The 20,005-nt window shown below is 41.7% G+C and overlaps 1 protein-coding gene across 1 annotated transcript in view; it reads left to right on the forward strand.

The window, feature by feature from the left end:
* Positions 1-379: 379 nt before the first annotated feature.
* LOC138266444 (ubiquitin-conjugating enzyme E2 L3) overlaps positions 380-20,005 on the forward strand; it is a 62,276-nt gene continuing 42,650 nt past the window's right edge. The window contains exon 1 of the mRNA XM_069215226.1: positions 380-501. Coding sequence (XP_069071327.1) covers positions 475-501 — 27 coding nt within the window. The 5' untranslated portion in view covers positions 380-474. The remainder of the gene's footprint in view (positions 502-20,005) is intronic.

A 20,005-nucleotide genomic window follows, 5' to 3' on the forward strand; every position in this document is an offset into this window, starting at 1 on the left:
AAAGCAAACTCCTGACCAGATTACCTAGTTATACATATATCTATGACGCTTGATAACTCGCTTTTACCTCGTTCGGTTTCTAGCAAGTACAAATCTAAGCCTCCCCTTCTCCCTCCCACAAATAGAAAGTGTCGGAACATAGGGAGCAGGGAGCAGGGAGCTGGGGCATGGGGTACTTTCATAAGACCCAGTGTGTCATCAGTCTTACAAGGTGTGTGGTACATAGACACCACAAGTAAGATGGCGATGGCTGTGACCCGCAGATGACATCATTACACATTTCATATTGGGCTGCGGCACCAGCAGCCTACGTTGAGGAACGTAAGCCGTCGAGTCCTGTGAAGCGTGTGCCCCTCCTGACGGCGCATCCTCCCGCAACATGGCTTCCCTGGGAACGCGCACGCGCTTTAGTCTCCCTCCCCGCCTGCCAGCCGCTGTGCATTCTGGGAGGGGGAAAATCCAGCAGAATCCAAGATGGCGGCCAGCAGGAGGCTGATGAAGGTAAAATACCCCATTCTTACATTCTTGGGAACAGGTTGTAGCCAGGGGGTTGGGAAGTGGCGCTGGGGCGGGCGCAGCAGCTGGCTAGGTCCTTTTGCCGCCCACTGAGCCTCGGAAAGCTGCGGCCCGGCGTGTTCCACGTCCCGGAGGTCCCGCCGGCACCTAGGCCTCGAAACCCGCGTCCTTAGCTTCCCACGCGCCGTTGTTAGAAGGCCTGTGGTGCCACGGGCTCTTGGGAGCGGTCTTCCCGGTTTCTTCGAGGTGAAGGTGGCAGAAGGGCCTCGAGGTTAGCCGTGCCCGGTGGTCAGTTGGCCGTTAAATACCATGCAGTGAGAGGAAAGGGAGCGTTTCGTCCCGGCCGGTGAGCTCTGCCCCCTTGGTTTCTTTCACAATCGCCTCGTGATAAGGCGGAAGAGCCGGCGGCCAGGACCGGTGTCCCTGCCTCGCCCGCCGCTGGGATTAGCACTAATCTCTCCTGTGATTATCGTACGTGCTGCCGAACTCTGTTCAATGCGGATACTTCCTTTGTTTACTCGGGCATGTTCATTTCCTACATGTGCCGGCTCTTTCTCTCGAAACATCCCAGACTACAGAGTAATACCCCACAATCGAGTTACCTTCCACATTTTCGATGTGGAAGAGAGCTGGACCTTCTGTTTGTGGGCATGCTATCGCATTGTTTTCTATGAAAAGCTGCCCTCAGTCTAGTTGTCAGGAAATGTCTGCGCCTTACCCAAAATCTATTTAGTCACGCACCATTTTCTTCGAGTTTTATTCACATTTCGCTGCCGTAAGCACGCGAAACGTGGCGGCAGTTAATCTGTGTATGAAATAAATGCAGCCGTTTCACGTACATTTGTTTTGTGTAGTTTAGTTGTACTTTAGTGGAAGGTTAACGCCGAGCCTGCATTTCAGTGACTCGGTTCCTGGCAAGAACCAAAACTGATAGATTGCCCTGGTCCTCTTGTAGCAGGTTATGGCTTTAATATACGAGTTTCGGAAGTATCTAGAGATAATTACAGGCGAAAAACTGGGTAGTGTACTGTAACTGTTTATGGTTAGGGTGCTTCTGAAAATGCTTAGACGGTAGTCAGCCTGCCGAAAACTAGTCTTGAACGGGCTCCTTCTTTACATTAGGTATTATCCTCTCCTTGTTGTATTTATAAAATGGATGGATATTTGAAAATTGCTCCAGTAAGGCGTTTAGTCTTATGGGTCCCGCATGTATAGTTTCTGTGGGTCCAGGATTGCATTTTCCTATTGCTAAATCGATGCCCACAAACGGTATTAAACGTGCACGTTTTTAAAACAGAGGTGTTACAAAAAGTAAAACCTGCTGTCCGCTTTGTTCAGTAATTGGTGACCGTCTGTTGCTCATTGTCCTCAAGGAGCAGGCTCAGCAAGAAAGCTTAGTATCATCGTCGATTAAGTTCTTAAATTTAAGGTATACGTTATTGTTGCTTCAGCCCTTTACTCTGTCACATCTCGAAAAAAAGAATTGTAGGAAAAGTGTAAACAAGGCCTTTTATACCTCTCGAGGCCTCGACAAATCAGAAAAAGATTACCAGACCTGTTGGTCTAGTGACTTCAATAATCTACACGTCTTACCTGTTGGAAGCTTGACCCATAAACTTTTCTCAAACTATGTAATACTAAGCAAATATTTATTTTCACTGAGACGCCTTTTTCTTCATTATGTCATTCAATGGCACCTTTAAAAATGAGTTCATGTAGTCTGCAAGCTTTCTCACTGACATACTGTTTTAGTGAGATAAAACTACTTAGCGTACAAACGATAATGTGTGGATATTGTGTTTCAGCTAATTTAAAATTTGCACATCAGCAAGTAAAGAATTCCTGTGTGGTTTGATCCTATTAAAATCTTTGTTTCCATCTCACTTCAGACTTAGGAAAAAAAGTGCTTTTCTAACTACATAGGAGGCTCTGTATTTGCCATAATGCTCTCTGAGACTGTTCTGAAACTGTTAGTCTCGTTTTCACTGGTATATTCGTTGGCACCAGTGATTTAATTAATAAGAAAATCAAGTACCAAGGTATTCCAGCCAGGAGGCCACTTCAGATTGCACTACCACCTGAAACTTCCATCACTGCCATATGACAGTATAAATGCTTCCTAATAATCATCACACCTATAAATGTAACAGTTTGGATAATTCCAGGACACCCAAAGTAGTTAGAATGACCTAAATGCCCTAAACTTAATTTTTAGATGTGCATTTGTTGAACTGATATGCTCCATGCAGAAAGAGAGCCACCATGTGGAGGACTGTCATAAATAAGTGACAGTGCCATCGACTGAGTGGCTGTGCTCAGCACCGGAAGCACCAGCGCAAATTAGGCACTGAGTTTACGTTTTGTAGGCCATAAAAACTTAAGCTCTTAACTTGGTCTTTTCATATATTTCATCAAACACTTAAAACACTTAGAATATTCTTGCTCTGAGTTGCAAAATTACTGAAAACTATTGAACGGTTAAATCGATCTTTCTTTCTGATCACTGCTTGTCAGTGCTAGGGTATGCCTCAGGGTAGCTGTATACGTTTTAGATCTTTCATTAATGAGGTCAGGCGTAAACATGCAACATTTTATCACTCCAGGGGAAATATCCTATACCTTCCTGAGATGTCTGATCGTCCATCATGAACTTAACGAGAAAAAAATTGACCATTCTGAATACCTGCAGCATACTTTGGCAATTTTTTTGTATGGTGGGATACAAGCTCTTCCATACATGCTAACGCTTTAGAGGAGGAAAGTAGGAGATTAAAACAAAAAAATAACCGGGATAATGTATTTCTCCTGTTGAATTCAACTGAAGCAGAGGCAATTTCAGACAGGAAACAGCCACAATAAAGCCATTTTTTGCCTTCGAAATTCGTGAATCTGCAGCCTAAATCAGGTCTGTTGGCATGTATGCCTTTTCTTCGTGTCCCACTCTCTGAAATGGCCAAACTGCACCAAGTTTAATACTTCAAATATTCATTGACACGTGGACCATCTCCTCAATATGTCTGACATTTTCACTCAAATGAACTTAGTGTTCCATAACCAATCTGATCATCAGATATCAGAAACAGTTCTTTGGGGAATAGATTACATCTCATAAGAATGCCCCGAGAAGTGCACTGAATGTGTAAATACCCAACTCTAAAATATGGAACATGTGTTCAGTATTGCTGTTTGAGTGTCCATTATGGTACTTTCTGTGTTGTATACATTAAGTACATGTAATGTTAATACTCTTGAACTGTATTACACTTGCACAGTTTATATGCAGGATTGCCATCACCTACAATGTATTTGTGTGGTTATGAAATAAAGTAAATCATTTGTAAGTTTTATAATCGCCCCATGTTTCCATTAAACAAATCGTAAAATAGATAGGCATCCACCATATAAATATGTCTTACCCACCATTGAGGTCTGTTATTTCTTAAGTTTTTTTTTTTTTTTTTTTTACGTTGAAAACTGCTGCCCTTTATAAAGTGTTCCTACTCTGTGCTAACTGACAGAGACTGAGGGGTTTGCGTTTTGCTGAACAGCAAAGGTGACGTAAAAACCTAAGAAAGTGAGTAGGGTAGAGTGGGTCAATGGAAGCATACATAAAAGGATTTAAACCCCCCCTCCCCCATTTAATAAATATCATAACAGGCTTTATAAGCGAAGCAGACATCATCATAGAGGTGTTCCGGAACCCTTATTGGTGATTATTGTTGATGAACGATTGGGTTCCGGGACGAGCATTTTACTTTTCACAAATTGGCCTCTAAATATGACTTTATTTTTTCTTTCTCAGAGGGGAGTTAGTAAAGACCAACCAAGAGAGAATTAACTAAGGGGGGCACATGGGCGATTCAGATGGAGACATTCACATTTTGAATCTACTGTGGTGTATATATACGTAAGCTCTAGAAAGATGGATTTCCCATTGTCGAACAAAGAGAAAATAGCTGAGTAACCATCCCTCTGTTCATTGCCTCAAGGGATATTATTGAGCCCTAAACAAGTGGAATAAAATGGATGCAATTTTATTTACATTGGGATCAATAGTGAGTGTAGCACCAACAAGAATACCCGAGTTCTAAAATATTGCCAGCAAAATATTAAATAGCTTCTAATGTCATTAACATGGATAGATTGAGACAAAGGGCCTCAAATGAGTATTCCTATTAGGTTTAGAGGGATTGACCTTAGGGCTTTAAAATTCTACGGGCTTCTTTGTTATCTTCCAGAAATTACACCAATACGTCAAATTTCTTGAGCTCGTCTCATGCCGACATTGAAAGTTCAGAGTTATTCTTGATTAAAGCATGGTTCAAAGGATTCTCGTTTGCCTATTTTATAGGTCTCGAAGAGAGCATGTTTGATATAAGGTGGATCAACATTACAAGTTCAACTTTAATTGCATTGCCACTTTGATGGCTTTTGTGATCTTATTCTCTGTGCGTGTTAACCTCTGCGTCATGTTTGAAATCTGCCATGAAACATAAACGTTCTTCATATATTTTTAGTGGCGTATTCTGTCCACTCTTCTATTCGCCACCTCCAAGTCGACTTCACTGAGCTGGCATTATTATACATTATTAAAGCACTTCAGTTAACAGTGCTGGGTGAGGGCTCAAAATGACCTTGTTCTATGCACAATTAATCAGAATAATGAAAAATAAATACATTGAGTTGCATGAGCTGAGTGTGCTTCGGTAAGGAAATCCTATAGCACTTGGTTCCAAAGTAGCTTACGAGTGCGGGGCTTCTGCTTTTCCAGAAGCAAAACAATTGGTTATATGTGGAAGCAGTCATTGAACCTCTGGTTTCCAACTCCTGCACATTATAAATTTGACAGTGAACATCAACTTACTGACAAATGTGCACACATTTTATGTTATTTCTCAGATAGAATTTTTTTTTTGTTTTGTTTTTTAAATTAGGCCAGTCATATTTAAAAATGCCATATGTAGCAACGCCTTCTCTCGTCTTTACTGTTTTTTTTTTTTTTGCCCTTTCAAAGTAAGAAAGGGCAGTAATTGATTCCCTTTTTCCATCAGTATTGCTCTACACAATGGAACTAATCAAAACCCAGCAAGATAGCAGACATTCAAACATCTTATTGCTAGGAAAAGAAACACATTTTATGGAACTAAATGGTAAGTTTACGAATGCAGCCACAGGTGGAACTGTATCATTTTGTTTAAAGAATTTTGGGTTCCATCACACGAAATTAACGTTAAAACCAGAATACCTGTGAACAAGCCATACTCTGAGGGTGCTCTGGTTCCAGTATTGAGAGGGTAGCCTATTGGTTTAAAGAACACCCCATACAGTTTACCACATACTCTGTGGAGTGGAAAAAATCTAAATAAGTTCTTTGTCTCTTTTGGCCCCTATTTTGTGAAAAGATACCACTACATGGTGATAAAACAGAACGCACAACTTCCTGAAGTAACAGTATGAGTACGCCTTGGCAAATAAAAATGTGATATTAATGACCTTCAAGTTATACAGACCATACGTTTTAGAGGTTGAAAGCAAATTCTCACCAGAACTATACTGGGTGAAGTCAACACATGGATTGAAAGAGAAATACCTCTCTCCCATATGCAAATGGGGTTAAAGGTAGGCTATGTGACATCGTATTCCATAAATATGCTACCAGGAAGTTGCCGTGCTTAAAGTCTTGAAAAACATTTTATGACAGACAGTAACTTAGGCAACCTTCCCTTGGTGAGCGTACTTTGAATCATCCCTTCTTGAACTCGAAGCAAGAGCTAGAGATGCAATGAGTCTGCCGAGTAAACAATGCCAGGTTAATCAAAAGCAAGCTAAAATCTACTCCTCAGTTCAAGACATGCCTGATCTCAGCAAGAGAGTCCATGTAAACATAGCTTTAAAACTGTGCATCTCCGAATACCTTAACATACTTCAAGCTACCGCTTGCACTTAAGCTCTAATGCGTTTAAGATTTGGCCAAAATCCCCCCCCCCCTCACTCCCCCGGCCTATTGGTATGGGATGCTGCAGACTGACCCTGATCCCGTTAGCCGACAGGCTCCTGAATCTTCTGTTTATCTTCTGTGTGTGTGAAAAATTGCTCACACTTTGGAGGGTAAACTATAAGGAAGAGAATAATCAAGTTAATGTTCATGCTGTGAAGGTTTCTGCATCTTTTAATAGGGAAGTTAATTAGGTTATAGTTTCTGAACTTGGATTTGTGTCAGACTGATGTCGTGAAAAGTTTATTCCTTATGACCCGTCTCATAAATTGATTTTGGTCAGAGGACAGTGGTCTTATGTGGAGAGGCTCCTGGTTGGAATTCAGGAATGGATAATGCTGTGATTCTTCAGACGTGGGTTAAACCTGCTGCCTGTCATTCATTCACACTTTTTATTCTAGGCAGAGTCCATGGCAAACCAAGTTACAGATCTGATCTTTTCAGACTCAAATATTGAATTATTTTAAACCTTTAACTGCTCTGTCTTAATAGATCAGATTTTTTTTTGAGAAATTCCAAAGAATATGTAATGGGTACTCTGAAAACGTTTGCATGCTTTATGTGGCAGAAAAGTCATATTGGAGGATGAAACTTGTACCATTCATTCAACAAAGAAAGCATTGTGTTTTCTTGTACTGTAGCTAACTTGTGATGTGCAAAAATGTGGATTCCATAATTACTCCGGAGAGTACAAAATTCTGAGCTCTAGAATGTGGCTGTCCAGTATAGCTTGAGGGGAACCAGATTCATGCCTTAACTTCGCAATAGTTGAGAGGATGCAGTTCTCCAATAGTGCATGTATTTACAGTATTCATCAACAAGACACTGTCCAATCCCCAGTGGCTGTCTACATTAATTGATTAAAAAATAATGGAACTGGTGCCTAAATCATTGGAATTAATTTCTACTAACAACTAATAAATAGGGGGGGGGTGTTTGTCGATGTTTCAACCTTGTATGAATGTTAGGGTCTCATCAGGGCATAGTTATCTGACCATGATGACTTGTTTGTCGAGAAGAACCACTGTGCTTTAAACCTATCTCTTGTGGCCCACTAATGCTGTGCCGAAGAGTGTATGTTATGACAAGTGCTGATCCTGATGGTGAAAATCCAACAAGATACTTTGAAATATACAAGAACCAATCCCCCTGTGGTTGAGCTAATCCAACTCACTGCATCTCCATTCCCGTGTGGAGAGATGTCTCAGTGGTTCATCTTCACAAACAAGTCATCTTACTAATTAGGTGATTTAGTAGTCGGGTGTCTGTCGTGATGAGACCATAACAGTCATACGGGTAGAAACCTCAGCAAACCCCCCCCCTTTTGGTTGCTAGTGGAAATTAACTCTAAGGGATATCATGATGATTTATGCAACCTTGTCATGAGTTTTATCAGTTAATGTAGACAACCATTGGCAATTGTACTGTCTTTGTTGATGTGTGTTCTAAATATATTCACTTTTAGAGCACTGCGTCTGCACTATGATCAGTTAATTGCTTTGTTAAACATGACTAGAGTCCATGTATTTCAGGTGGAAATTAAGTGTGACCTGTGCTTTTGGTTTTTATAATCAACCAGTGTAGTAAAAAAGTTTCCATAATTCAGGGCTCTATCCAGTACATATATGGGGTCCTATAATTAAATGAGTCCCACCGACAATTGTTTTATAAATACTGGTGTACGTGGGCTGATGAGGTTGTCCTGGTTACTTACACATTTATTTTGCAATAACCACTGGGTATACAGTGAGTATTTTGTAAACTATAGACAAAATTAATCTGGAATGGAAATCCTGAAAATTTGGAATGCATTGTGGACCACTTTGGACACTTTATGCTAGAAGCAATAGTAAAGCACATTTTTAGGGTCAAACACACAGCGCTCTGTCCCTGGTGTAATCTATCTCTGGGCTTTTAACCACACCCATCTGTTTGGTTGGTTTGCAGGCTTGCCTTTTACTTTTCGCTTAATTTCATTAGTGAAAGGCATGGATACGTCGTGCCCTCCTCGAGAGCACCGGCCAACTACTGAAAACATATGAGGCTCCATGTTTTCCTTAGGTTTCTGGGCAACTTTTTCTCTTTATTTCGCAGGCAGCGCAATCTCGCTGGCAGTAGTTGTGCGCTTTGCATGACATCGACGTGGTTACATGGCTAATTGCACTTTTGCCGTTTCCATGGGCATTCGCACTTTTGCCGGTTACATGGACATTCACACTTTTGCCGATACGTTTCACTGCAAGTGAACTTCTGTTTCCTTTTGTGTGTCTCCGTCAAGATTCATGGTGGTCGTGGGCTTGCGTATGTGAAACTGTTTTACTTTTCAGTGTATGTGGCAAGAAAAGCCCCGCTAGGGGCATTAAAATGCAAATAGCTCTAATTCGAGCAAGCACAAGACCCATTGAATTGCAAATGCTTGTTTTATCTTTGGCTTTGTAGATGTCCCTTGTCGCCACCGTTGACTATAGATTTTCATGTTGCAAACTGAAATACTTTCCATTGATGCTTCTCTAATTTGAAAATCGTTGTTGAGTCTGATGTTTCACCCCTTATCTGCTGAGGCTTTTCCTGCCCTGGGGCTGACCTTTTTTTTTTTTTTTTAAATAGGGTACTTCTATGTTTAAGACTTTAAAACTGTTTTTGTACAAAAGGTATCCCGGTCAAATTTGCTTCCTTTTTTCCTAAGTCTTGGAGACTCCAAAAGAGCCAGGATTTGTGAAATTCTATGGAATGAAACGAGAAAACAGCCTAGCTGTACAAAAACATTTTTTTGATAGGAGCAATTCCTCTGCAAGAAAACATTTTTTTTTTTTTTTTAAACACTTAGCTGCTGGGCCTTTTTCTCCCAGCCCTTTTGTGGCTTTTTGGGGTAGTTCATGCTTAAGGCTCAATAACTCTTTTTTTTCCTCATAAGCTAGCCACGCCAAATTTGTGTCCTCTTTTTCCAACATTCTGGGGATTCCAAAGGTACCTAGTGTTTGTCGATTTCCCTGGTGGGGGACAGAGAAATTTGCAAAATACAGCTAAAATTGGTTTTGTTTTTTTGGGCAAATGTGAAAAAAGTGCCGCAGAAGAAAGCATCGTTTTTTTTTCTTCTTTCCTACAAATGGCATCAACTAAGAGGTTCCATCTTCCCAGCTCTAAGGAACAGGCAGACTAGAATCAGAAAAAACCATTTTACTGGGACATACCCCATTTTTCCTATTTTATGTGCTTTGATCTTCCTACCAGTTAGTGACAGAAATTGGTGTGAAACCAACAGTGGATCCTGGAAAGCTATACATGTCTAAAGTAGGCAAAAATCAGAATTCAGCAAGGGGGTCATTTGTGTAGATCTTTCAAGGTTTTCCTCTAAATAGTAATAGTTGAAATAAAAAAAATATTGAAATAGTGTTGGAAAACAAAAAACTGCCATTTCTGTCTACGTTTTTATCTGTAACTTTTTCCAAGTATGGCATATGTTTGAAAGCAATATACTGTTACGTCCACTGGACCCTTCTGATTACTTGTGTATACAGGGCTTGTAGGTTCACCAAGAACCCGAGGTACCCAGAGCCAATAACTGAGCTGCACCTTGCAAATGGTTTTCATTGTGTACCCGATATACAGCAATTCATTTGGTAAAATATAACGAGTGAAAAAATAGGTATCAAGGGAACCCATATATTTCTGAAATGGACCCATGGTATGGAGTTAAGAAGCAGTGGTTATTTGCACATTTCTGAATTTGGGGGGGGGGGGCATACTAGAGGGTGAATTACACGGCCTGTCTCACAATGACTTCTTTCTAGCACACTGTTACATTTCGAAGGTACAAATGCAGAGAAAGACATTGGTAATAACAATTGTTCTGCTATTCTGTGTTCCCCTAAATCTCCAGATAAAAATGATACCTCACTAGTGTTGGTAGGCCTAGTGCCTGTGACCGGAAACTCCCCAAAACTCAGCGTGGACACATCCCATTTTTCCACTGATAACTGCTGTGTTTTTCACAAAGTGCCTACCTGTGGATTTTTGGGCTCCACCTGCACCTAGGGAAACCTAGCAAACCTGTAAATTTTTCAAAACTATACACACGGGAATCCAGGATGGGGTGACTTGTGGGGCTCTCACCCGGTTCTGTTGCACAGAATCCTTCTCATTGTGTCTAAAAGACACATTTTCCTCATATTTCGGTACTGCAAAGTTCTGCAGACTGAGGGGAGTCACTAACTTCCTTCCACCCAAGATCACCCCAGGCCCCCAATAACAAAAAAAATAGTACCTCACTTGTGTGGGTAGGCCAAGTGCCCGTGACAGGGAAGGGCCCAAAACGTATTGTGGCACTAATGATAACTAAGGTGAGTGTATTAATTAGTCCTGGGATTGGGGACCATTTAGGGAAACCTATCAAACCCAGACATTTCTGAAAAGCAGACATCAATGGAAGTTCAGGAAGGCATTGCTTGTGTGGCTTCACAAATTTTATTTTATTTTTATTTTACCCAGAATACTTCGGGTTTGAAACCATAGGTGCAGATGTGTATCTGTACCACCTTTTACAATCTGCCTTCTACCTGTGCAATATCCCTGGTAAAGTACAGCTACCACAAGCTTTTCTTACCTGTTGATGTTTTTGTCTTCATCAGTCCCGACTAATCCTCTATCATTGCCATGTGAACCTATACTAATGCCTTCCATCTCTAGCTACTTGAAGCTCAAGAAAACATTTCTTTTGTGTGCCAGCAGCAGACGTGCTGTGCTAAATCCAGCTCCTTCCAGTTTGTGGATGTAAGTTGGGGGTGTCTGAGTATGCCTTGCGAGGCCTAGTCCTCAAACGGAGAGAGCATATCTACCATTGAACCTAAGGTAGACATGATAGTGAATACTACCTAAGATCTCTGAAGTAAAAAGCCAAACAAATATCCTGTGGGACTCACTCATCAACACTTCTACTTTTGCTTTGATAGTGAAGCTACAAATTGAGTTTGCTCACTTTCAAACAAGTAGAAATGTTGGTCAGTATGTCCCACAGGACGTTTGTTTGACCTATTACACTTACTCTGGTTCTCGGTGACAATCTGGGTGTTCCTTGTGTACCATACATACGTTTTCTAACAAGATCTTCCAAATTCAGTCACACCTTTTACATTTTGCCACACAGGGTACTCCGTGACAAAGTGGCATATGTTCTGTCCTCTAGGATGTGCAGTGTGGTGTCAAGCAGGCCATAAGGAAGTCCATGATTTCCTGAAGTAGATGAACTAAAATTCTGCGGCTGCCTTAACAAAGCAGTGGCCCATGGACGTCGGTTGTCTATGCATAGCCATTGAAAAGTTCACCCAACGGGAGCTCCACCTCAATTTCTCAGAAGTTTGCTTTAGTCTGCTACAACCTAAAGCAAGTAGGAAAACACAGACCTGGCTGAGATCGGCATTGGGGACAGGAAACGTTACTCCCCTGCCCCTTTCCCTGCTTCGAGCACACTTTTTACATTGACGACATGGTCAAGCCTTTTTAGGTGTTTTAGGAATTCAATCAGCAAAGTGTTGCTCCTGCAGCCTTGTCGCATCCTCCAGAACATAAGAAGTGATGGCTGCAGCTTCTGTAGCAGCAGTGAGGCTTTCAGTCACAGACAACTGAAAGGAAAGACGAGTCTTCCTGTAGTTGTCGGATGATAAACAACATACGCATTGTATGTTGCCATCTGGATCAGGTGGGTAAACAGTTTCTTGTATCACAAAATTGTCTTTCCACTGCTGAATGGCTTGGCCTCGCGGTCTGCTGTCAGATATTATTCTGTCACGCAAAATGTGGTGCATTTGGTGCGCTGGAGCACCGGTTTCTCTTTTTTCTTTAAGAAAGCAAAGGGAATTAAAGTTAACAAAACATGCGCAGCATAAATGTCATAAAGTTTTCTTGAAGTGACTTCACTGCCCAAATACATTTGATAAGTTACTTCTTCGGATTGATGTTTTTTACGTGGACAAGAGGAGATAAAACCGACGACACCACAATGAGTAATTTAACATTGTAAGCCATGTTATTGTGACAGCGTTTCAGTAATTGGGAAACCCCGATGCCCTGCATGATCTGCCCAGTGCTTTAAAGTTCTGCTTAATGTACTGACTGATCCTTGCTTAGTCATGGTCATGTAGAGCCTTAAATGACTCACTGTTTGCCTTTCAAGATATGTTCTGGCAAAACTGCATGCAGCGATGAGTGGAGGTGCGGAACAGCATTGCTGCCTTCAGACACTTCTGGATTGAAAAACAACATTTTGTTTTTTCAAAGTCCTTCTTTGTTTTTCCTTTTTTCTTGTTGCTGACTTGCCTACTAAAATGTAGTCATACGTTTTTTGCCCCCCCCCCCCCCCCCCCCCACGTTGCTAACCCCCCATATTCACACCCTAGACACCCCCTCCTATCTCTCTGGTATTGACTTCTGAGCCCACACGTGTTGCTGCCTGCACCCCTCCTTGTATTTTTTTAGGGGGGGTGTCATTGGAGGCTTGATTTTGAAAGGCCAACTCATGAGAGTACAATTGTGTGGAACTCGTACAATTTGCTGTGGCATAATTACGCAAAATGGTTACAAAATTAATCAGAATGCTTCTCGAAATGGTTCATTTAGGCAAAAAATATAATTTCTGTAGCTTGTGTTCAAAGCACAGCTAGCCGACTTCACCCGTTGTTCTGTCATCCACATTTGACATCTGCCCGGTACATCATGGGGTACTTTAGTCATTGGCATTCTGCCCTTTCACAAGGAGCATATCCACATACGCTAGTCCCAATCACATAAGTAACTACTTTGTATCAGTGTGCGCTTGTTGAGACCAAAAATACCTTTGGTTTTAATTATATTTGATTTTGTATTGAGCGCTGAGCTTCCCCAGCAATAATATTTTGCGAAACAAATGGGGCAAAACCAGCATTGACAAAGCCAAAAGGGTGGCAGCAAAAGGCAGACTTATTTGCTTTGGCAATGCTTTTTATTATTGTACCCTTGTCTTTACTGCAACTAAACACTTTTTCAATATTTAGACGTCTGGTGATGCGCTTAGTCTCTGAACAAGTTCTTTTGTGCTGCCTAGTACATGTATCCTCTACCTCTCCTTTTTGAAGCTACTCCAGGCACACCTATACAGGATCTGTGCGCTCCCACACCATGTGTCTTGTAGTGTACACCCAAACTTGAGCATTCATGGGTAGAGTATGTATTCCGACCTTTATGACGGTAAGCCGGCAGGGTGTGCCGTGCCACAAAGCCCTATGAGCTTAATCAGCAAACTTTTCTCAGTATGAAGCGGGAGAGTTCCCAGCACAGAATGTCATTTGAACTTGTCCTGCCACAAGGTGTGCCACATGGTGTGTGCAGCTTCACTGATCCCGGCAGAGTGAACTAAGCAACCCTATGGATTCGATGTAGAATAGCACCACAAAACAATTAGCTGCATGTTAAGTGCCCTACAATACTATGAACTTTAAAATTGCAATGCTTATTATGATGCATTTTCTAAGAATCCAGTAATTCGTACATTTAGTGTTGGTTTGTTCCATTCTTTTCAATGCTTTGCTTCACAAACTTCTCATTACATTATTTCAGCTTCAGGCATATGCAACATTTTATTGTGGTAAGGTTTTTTTTTTCCCTCTCCCAAGATATCTAGTGTCCATTTCTAGCACCTTTGCTAACTGTGTGATATATTGTACGAAATGAGGTGCACAATATGTAAAAGAAAAGATGTGTGTGCATACTAGGGTCCCCACACAGTAGCTACTCATCATTTTGCATCTCTTGTAAAATCAAAGCAGAGACCATGGCTGTGCAAATTCTGTTTGACATACTCTCTAAAACTAAAACTTTGAAATTCTAAGAAAAAATCACTTTAATCACAACTTTGTGGAACAAAAGACAAAACGCTTGTCAAAGATGTTGGGCAGTACAGTCACACACACAATTGCCGTATTTGGGGCTCATCAATGTGATGCTGTCGACATACATAGATTCCCCAGTCAAAATCTTTTATAATAATGAAAAAACAGATCCACACTGTGCAAAATCACGATCGTTTTTGCTTCCCTGAGGATTGGTGCTGAAATTCACTTGCTTTGCCTGACGGTGCAGGTTGATCAGGTTTATGAAGCAAATAACGATTTACTTAAAGAGATGCATAGGCATTCTTTAGTTGTGTTTTATCCTCATTGTTGGGTGTGTTCTGTTGTTTACCTGAGAGTTTCAAGAACTTACTAGCTGCATAGATCTACATTTATATACTTAAACTGTTTTTCAGGATGCTTTTCCTGGTATTGAGTTTTTACAAGAACTTTGAAAAAGCCTAATTACGACTTAATGGTCTAGTCGTTCCAGTTTTCTCAAAACATGCTCTAAAAATTGGAAGGTAGCCAGAAGTGGACTTTCTTCAGCACTTGCTGCAAAGATTGCTATTGACAATCTTTATAATCACTGCTTTTACACTGTATCAGCAAATCCTTGATTCCCCTTGTCATCAGCGATAATAGGTCCTCGCACCAGTTTACCAGTGATGGGAGATAATACAGTGATGCTGACGTTATATACTTGAAAGCACTTAAATCTTCTGCAGTCCAAACTCAGTTTGATGCTCAAGAATTTGGACTTCTCTCCAGTAGTGTGCACCAAGGCTTGGCTGACATGAAGGCTTTTTCTTTTGTGATTTAGTAAGGAAACACCTGAAGTCTAAGATATCAGTAGTCTACTGTGGCTAATTCACTTCATGAAATCTTTGGTCTACCTTGAAATTAGTGGACCTCTGATAGTCCCCCTAATTATGTATCCACGCGTACCATGCAGTTATTGATTATTACCGCTGTTGGTGAACAGCTGAAGCAAATGTGTGGTATCAGTTCCAACAGTATGATGTTAAAATTGTGTTGGAACAAAACATTTTTGGAAGCTAGGTCTTACTTTCTAGTTTCTTGCCTATAGCAACTGACTTCATGCTTTGTTGAGGTCTCATTATAAGTGTAACAAGATACTGAACTCTTCAGTGCTGTTGAATTTGTAGGATATTATTCAAATACCTTTTAGGTTGAGCCCAGCAAGCGCTGCTTTTCCGACGTGTTGGTGTCTATGTGGGCTTTTTACCACGCCCACCTCACTCATCACTTTCACTCGTTCGTGGACTTGCCTTTCAAAAATCCTTTGACACTGGTAAAACCTTTACATTTGTCCCTTCTTGGTGCCAGTTTTGTTACCGCCTTGGTCATCTACCCTGTTACATGGATAATTGCACATTTGCTGATACGGTTGACTGCGAGAGAACTTATTTTTCCTTTTGTCTCTCCTTTGCGCTCATACCGCTTTGAATCGGCTCGCTTATGTCAAGTGTTTTACTTTTCATTTTTTATCTGTAGCAAGAAAAGTACAGTTAGGAATTTACAACGCTAACACTACACACATTGCTTTGCAAATGCTTGTTTCGTTTGTCCTTACTATAAAACCTTAGAGAGAAAGAGGCTGTTCCTGCTTGTATCCGCAATATGCCAGGGGCATTTCACATTTTTCTAACAGACTGGATCCAGCATGGATAGCAACAACGCGTGCATCTTACCATACACACACATCACATAAAAGTAATATCTGTGCATACCTGCCAACAGTCCTCATGTTTACCGCCAGCTAGCCCTGGTTTGATCTAGGTAGAGACTGCTCTAGTTCTTACGGAGCGTATGCTATCGTAAATCAGAATTAAAAAGAAGCCTTGATAGAGAGACAAGAGGGTCAGCGCCTTTTTATTGATCAGATAGTGACACTGTTAACCAAAACCTTGTGTCAAATACAGTGGGATTGGGCTTTGCAATGCATAATCACTTGACACAGAGGAACCTTCTTATTCAGATCTATAGTTCAAGAGGCTAGAGAGAGATTGATTTTATTTTAGTATTTAATTGTCTTATTTTAAAAGTGGAAGCATGGGCTGGACATTTATTTATTGGGTGCTTTATGGAGGTCTTAATTTCTGAGGCTCCCCACCTCTCTGAGTAAGCTTTGGACTGCTCTGCCTCGCTACCCTGAGAGCCACGTGCTAAAGAGATGTTTTTGGTTCTCAGTTTGTCGCCAGTAGTATGGTGACACCAGGATAAAGACAATCCGTATCTTAAGACACGTAAACTGCAGAAAAGCCTATTTGCTAACAGCTGGTGCAGAGCAGAAAGTTTCAAACACAATCTGCATACATCGTGCCAAGAATCCTTAGGAGAGAGGGGAATTAACCTGCGGTAGAGAGAGTGAAAAAGAAGGGGCCAGTTCTCCTACCCGACTTAATCATAAACTGGAGAATTTAGTGTATAGTCTTGGTCACGTGGTGACTAAATGTACTGCCTTACTGCGACCCATTATGGTGCAAGCCCTTTGCAGTTTGTGTGGTCTTGTTGTGTCTTGTATGTGAGTGTTCCTCCCTACCTGAGCGCATACATATGACGGTGTGATTCCTTGCACTGTACGAGGGCTGGCACCACAATATCCTGGCCGACATCCTGTTTCAATGTTTGCATAAATGTGTGCGTCGGTGTATTGTACATGAGCAAGTGGTCTGGGCCCTCAAAGTGGGCATCAGGTACCTCTGAAACGTAAGCAAGATATGTATACATATCCCCCAGAGTGGTCAGTCCGACCAGTGCTGTGTTGTAATGGAGGGTTATTGCATAGGCCATTAGTATCCATCGTGGCAGACGCAGAGAATATGTATGGTAGGTGTCCCCAAGAGCACAAACTTGTGCCAACAATGTTGTGCCTCGTTCCCCAGCTTATTCATGGAGGCGTCCCTGTCACATGAACCCATCAGCTACTCCAGTAGTTGGCGACTGTGTAACCCACATGCTATGATGGTCGTCTTGAAATTGAGGTCTTCTGCCAGCCACTTAATGGCCTAATGTAATTGGGCTGCTGGGTAGTGTAGTTCGTGTCCCCTCCAAACCCCCCTTGTCCAGTGGATTGTGCACCTTATGCAGTGCTACTTTCTTCCTGCCGGTTCTCTATATCCGGTTCATCAGTACACTGACCAATTCCCTAAAGAATGTCCCAGATAGTACTCAATTTATTATAATTTATGTCCAGCAACCTCTTGTTTTGCTGGGACCCTGTCCCATGGCCCAATTTCCCCTTTCCCACTTGATCTGGATTGTGGTTTGTTGTTGGAAGAAACCAGATTTTTCCCTCCAAAACATTCACCCCCTCACATTAGCAAACAAGCATTTGTAATGCAATCGGTCTCATTTGCTCGAGTTAAAGCTACTAGAGTTATAAACTCCTAACCGGACTATTCTTGCAACATGACTTGAAAATCAAACGTAAAACAGTTTCACATACGCAAGCTGATTCACAGCGCCACGATTGCCATGAGCATCAGCGATAACGAAAGACACAAAAGGAAAAAAGTTCGCTCTGTCAAACTTATCGGCAAAAGTGCACTTACCCATGTAACAGGGTCGATAGCAAAGGCGGTAACTAAACCGCCCCAAGGAGGGACAAACGTAAACCTTTTACCAATGTCACCAAAGGATTTTTGAAGGGCAGGCCCACGAACGAGTGATAGTGATGGGCGTGAGGTGGTCGTTGTTAAAAGCCCAGATACATACCAACACGTCGGAAAAGCAACGCATGCGCGCTGCTATGCTAGACCTAAAAGGTTAAGAAGGCGCAGTGATGCCTGCTCTGCTGGCGGTCACCTATAGAATGACAGTCGCATTTATCCTTTGACTGATCTAAGATGATGAACACTACTCAGTAAATGTTTAAAAAAAAAAAAGAAGAAAAAAAAATCTAATTGTGTGAATATTTTTTTTGTGTTGTAGCAGAGCACCCAGCAGCAAATGGCAGCTGCCAGGCTCGCCAAAAAATGCAGTTTACATTGTTTTATTTACTTTGTATTATTTTATTTTTTTATGCCAGTGAGTGGTGGTGGATTCATAGGAAGTAGGGGAGTAAAATAAAAATAACACTGGATGGGAGAAGTGTGGAAGAGCAGCTTTGAGCGTGGCAATACATGATGGAGGGCAGCACATGGGAGTGAGCACCACAATGTGAGGCGTTTATTTGACAAGGAGAAGAACACAAGGGAGAGAGCTAGAAAATGCATGCTCTCATGGAGATCTTAGCAAAAGTGTAAAAAGTAGTTGCATAAAAGTGAGCATTGGTAGAATACAAGGCAGCCAATTAAAAGTATGGTACAGAGGCTATGCTCAAGAAGAGGAACACACACAAAGGAAGGTGTAGCAGGCACATAAGTGATCAGAGCAACCAGTGGTAAGCAATGAGCAGGCTCGAAACCCCAGTGCAAGTTTTCAAGAAGTCTACAAAAGTTATTTTGCAATCAGAGAGTTTAAGCTGCCTTAACATCAACAGCAAATGATGCAGTATTTGCCAACCGCACCACAGCAGTTGCAGTAGGACATAACATTCTTTGGCTTCTCTACTTCTAAGATAGCTGTGCCCTCCAAACAAAATGATGCAATGCGGTGGTGCCTTGGTAGATGGCTGGACATGTGTGTTGCTGTAAACACATGACCCAGGTGCTATTGTGTACCCCCTGCATCTCCTCCGTGGTGATAACTTTCTGTATTGTTTTGACCACTGTTAAAGCACCCCCACACTCACCCACCCTCCGCGGACCACTGCTTCTCCATTCCAGTGGCCCATTGAGTGGCATCTTCGTTGTGCTATGCAGGGTTTTCTAGTGCACAAATGTGCAGATCCTTGCACGTCCAAGTACATGATCTGTAGCATAGCCACAATATAGTGGTTCTGCCTGGTGGAGACAGATGCTTGTTTCAGTCTCACTGTACTGCACTTGCCCGTGGCGTGAACAACATTTTGCACAAGCTCACTATGTGCACTCCTATGCAGGGAACCTGAAGTGGCTTTGTGGTTGATGAACTTGTACTAGCCAGCGCCACAACTAAATGCTGCTAGAACCTGCTGCCGATCTCTTGATTTGAGGCCAGGTACGGAATCCTCAAACAGTGAGTTAGTGTGCGCACTAAGATGTAGGGGGGCTTTCACTATTCACCTGGTTCTTGGAGGTGGCAGTAAACACAACCGACAGTAACCCTTGCTTTGGTGATTTCATAATCCAGTGGCTCTCTGTCCATTAAGAATGTAAGTAACGCTGCAGTGCTTTGAGGTCTGATGTTCTCTAGCATGGCACTATCATGTTTTAGTGAGGCGTATTTGCTTTTGTAGCTTTCAGTTTCAAAATACCCGTAGTTTTTTTCAAAAGTCCTGCTCCCCACCCCCACAGTTTCCCTTTTTCTTGTTAAAATGTTGACACTGTTGAGAAAACAAGTATATTGTATAGGCAAATGGGTAAGGTTGCATTAAGCCTTTAAAATGAATCTGTAGTTTTATTCTTTTGATTAGGCTCTGCTTTCTTGATCTTATTACGGTAGTGTCCTGATGGTAATGGAGAAAAGAGAGTTGTAGTTTTTGAAATTGTGAGTGTACTTAATGAGAGCCCATCGGGCTTTGTTAGGC

This window comes from Pleurodeles waltl, chromosome 11, assembly GCF_031143425.1.
Source record: "Pleurodeles waltl isolate 20211129_DDA chromosome 11, aPleWal1.hap1.20221129, whole genome shotgun sequence".
Taxonomy (NCBI): domain Eukaryota; kingdom Metazoa; phylum Chordata; class Amphibia; order Caudata; family Salamandridae; genus Pleurodeles; species Pleurodeles waltl.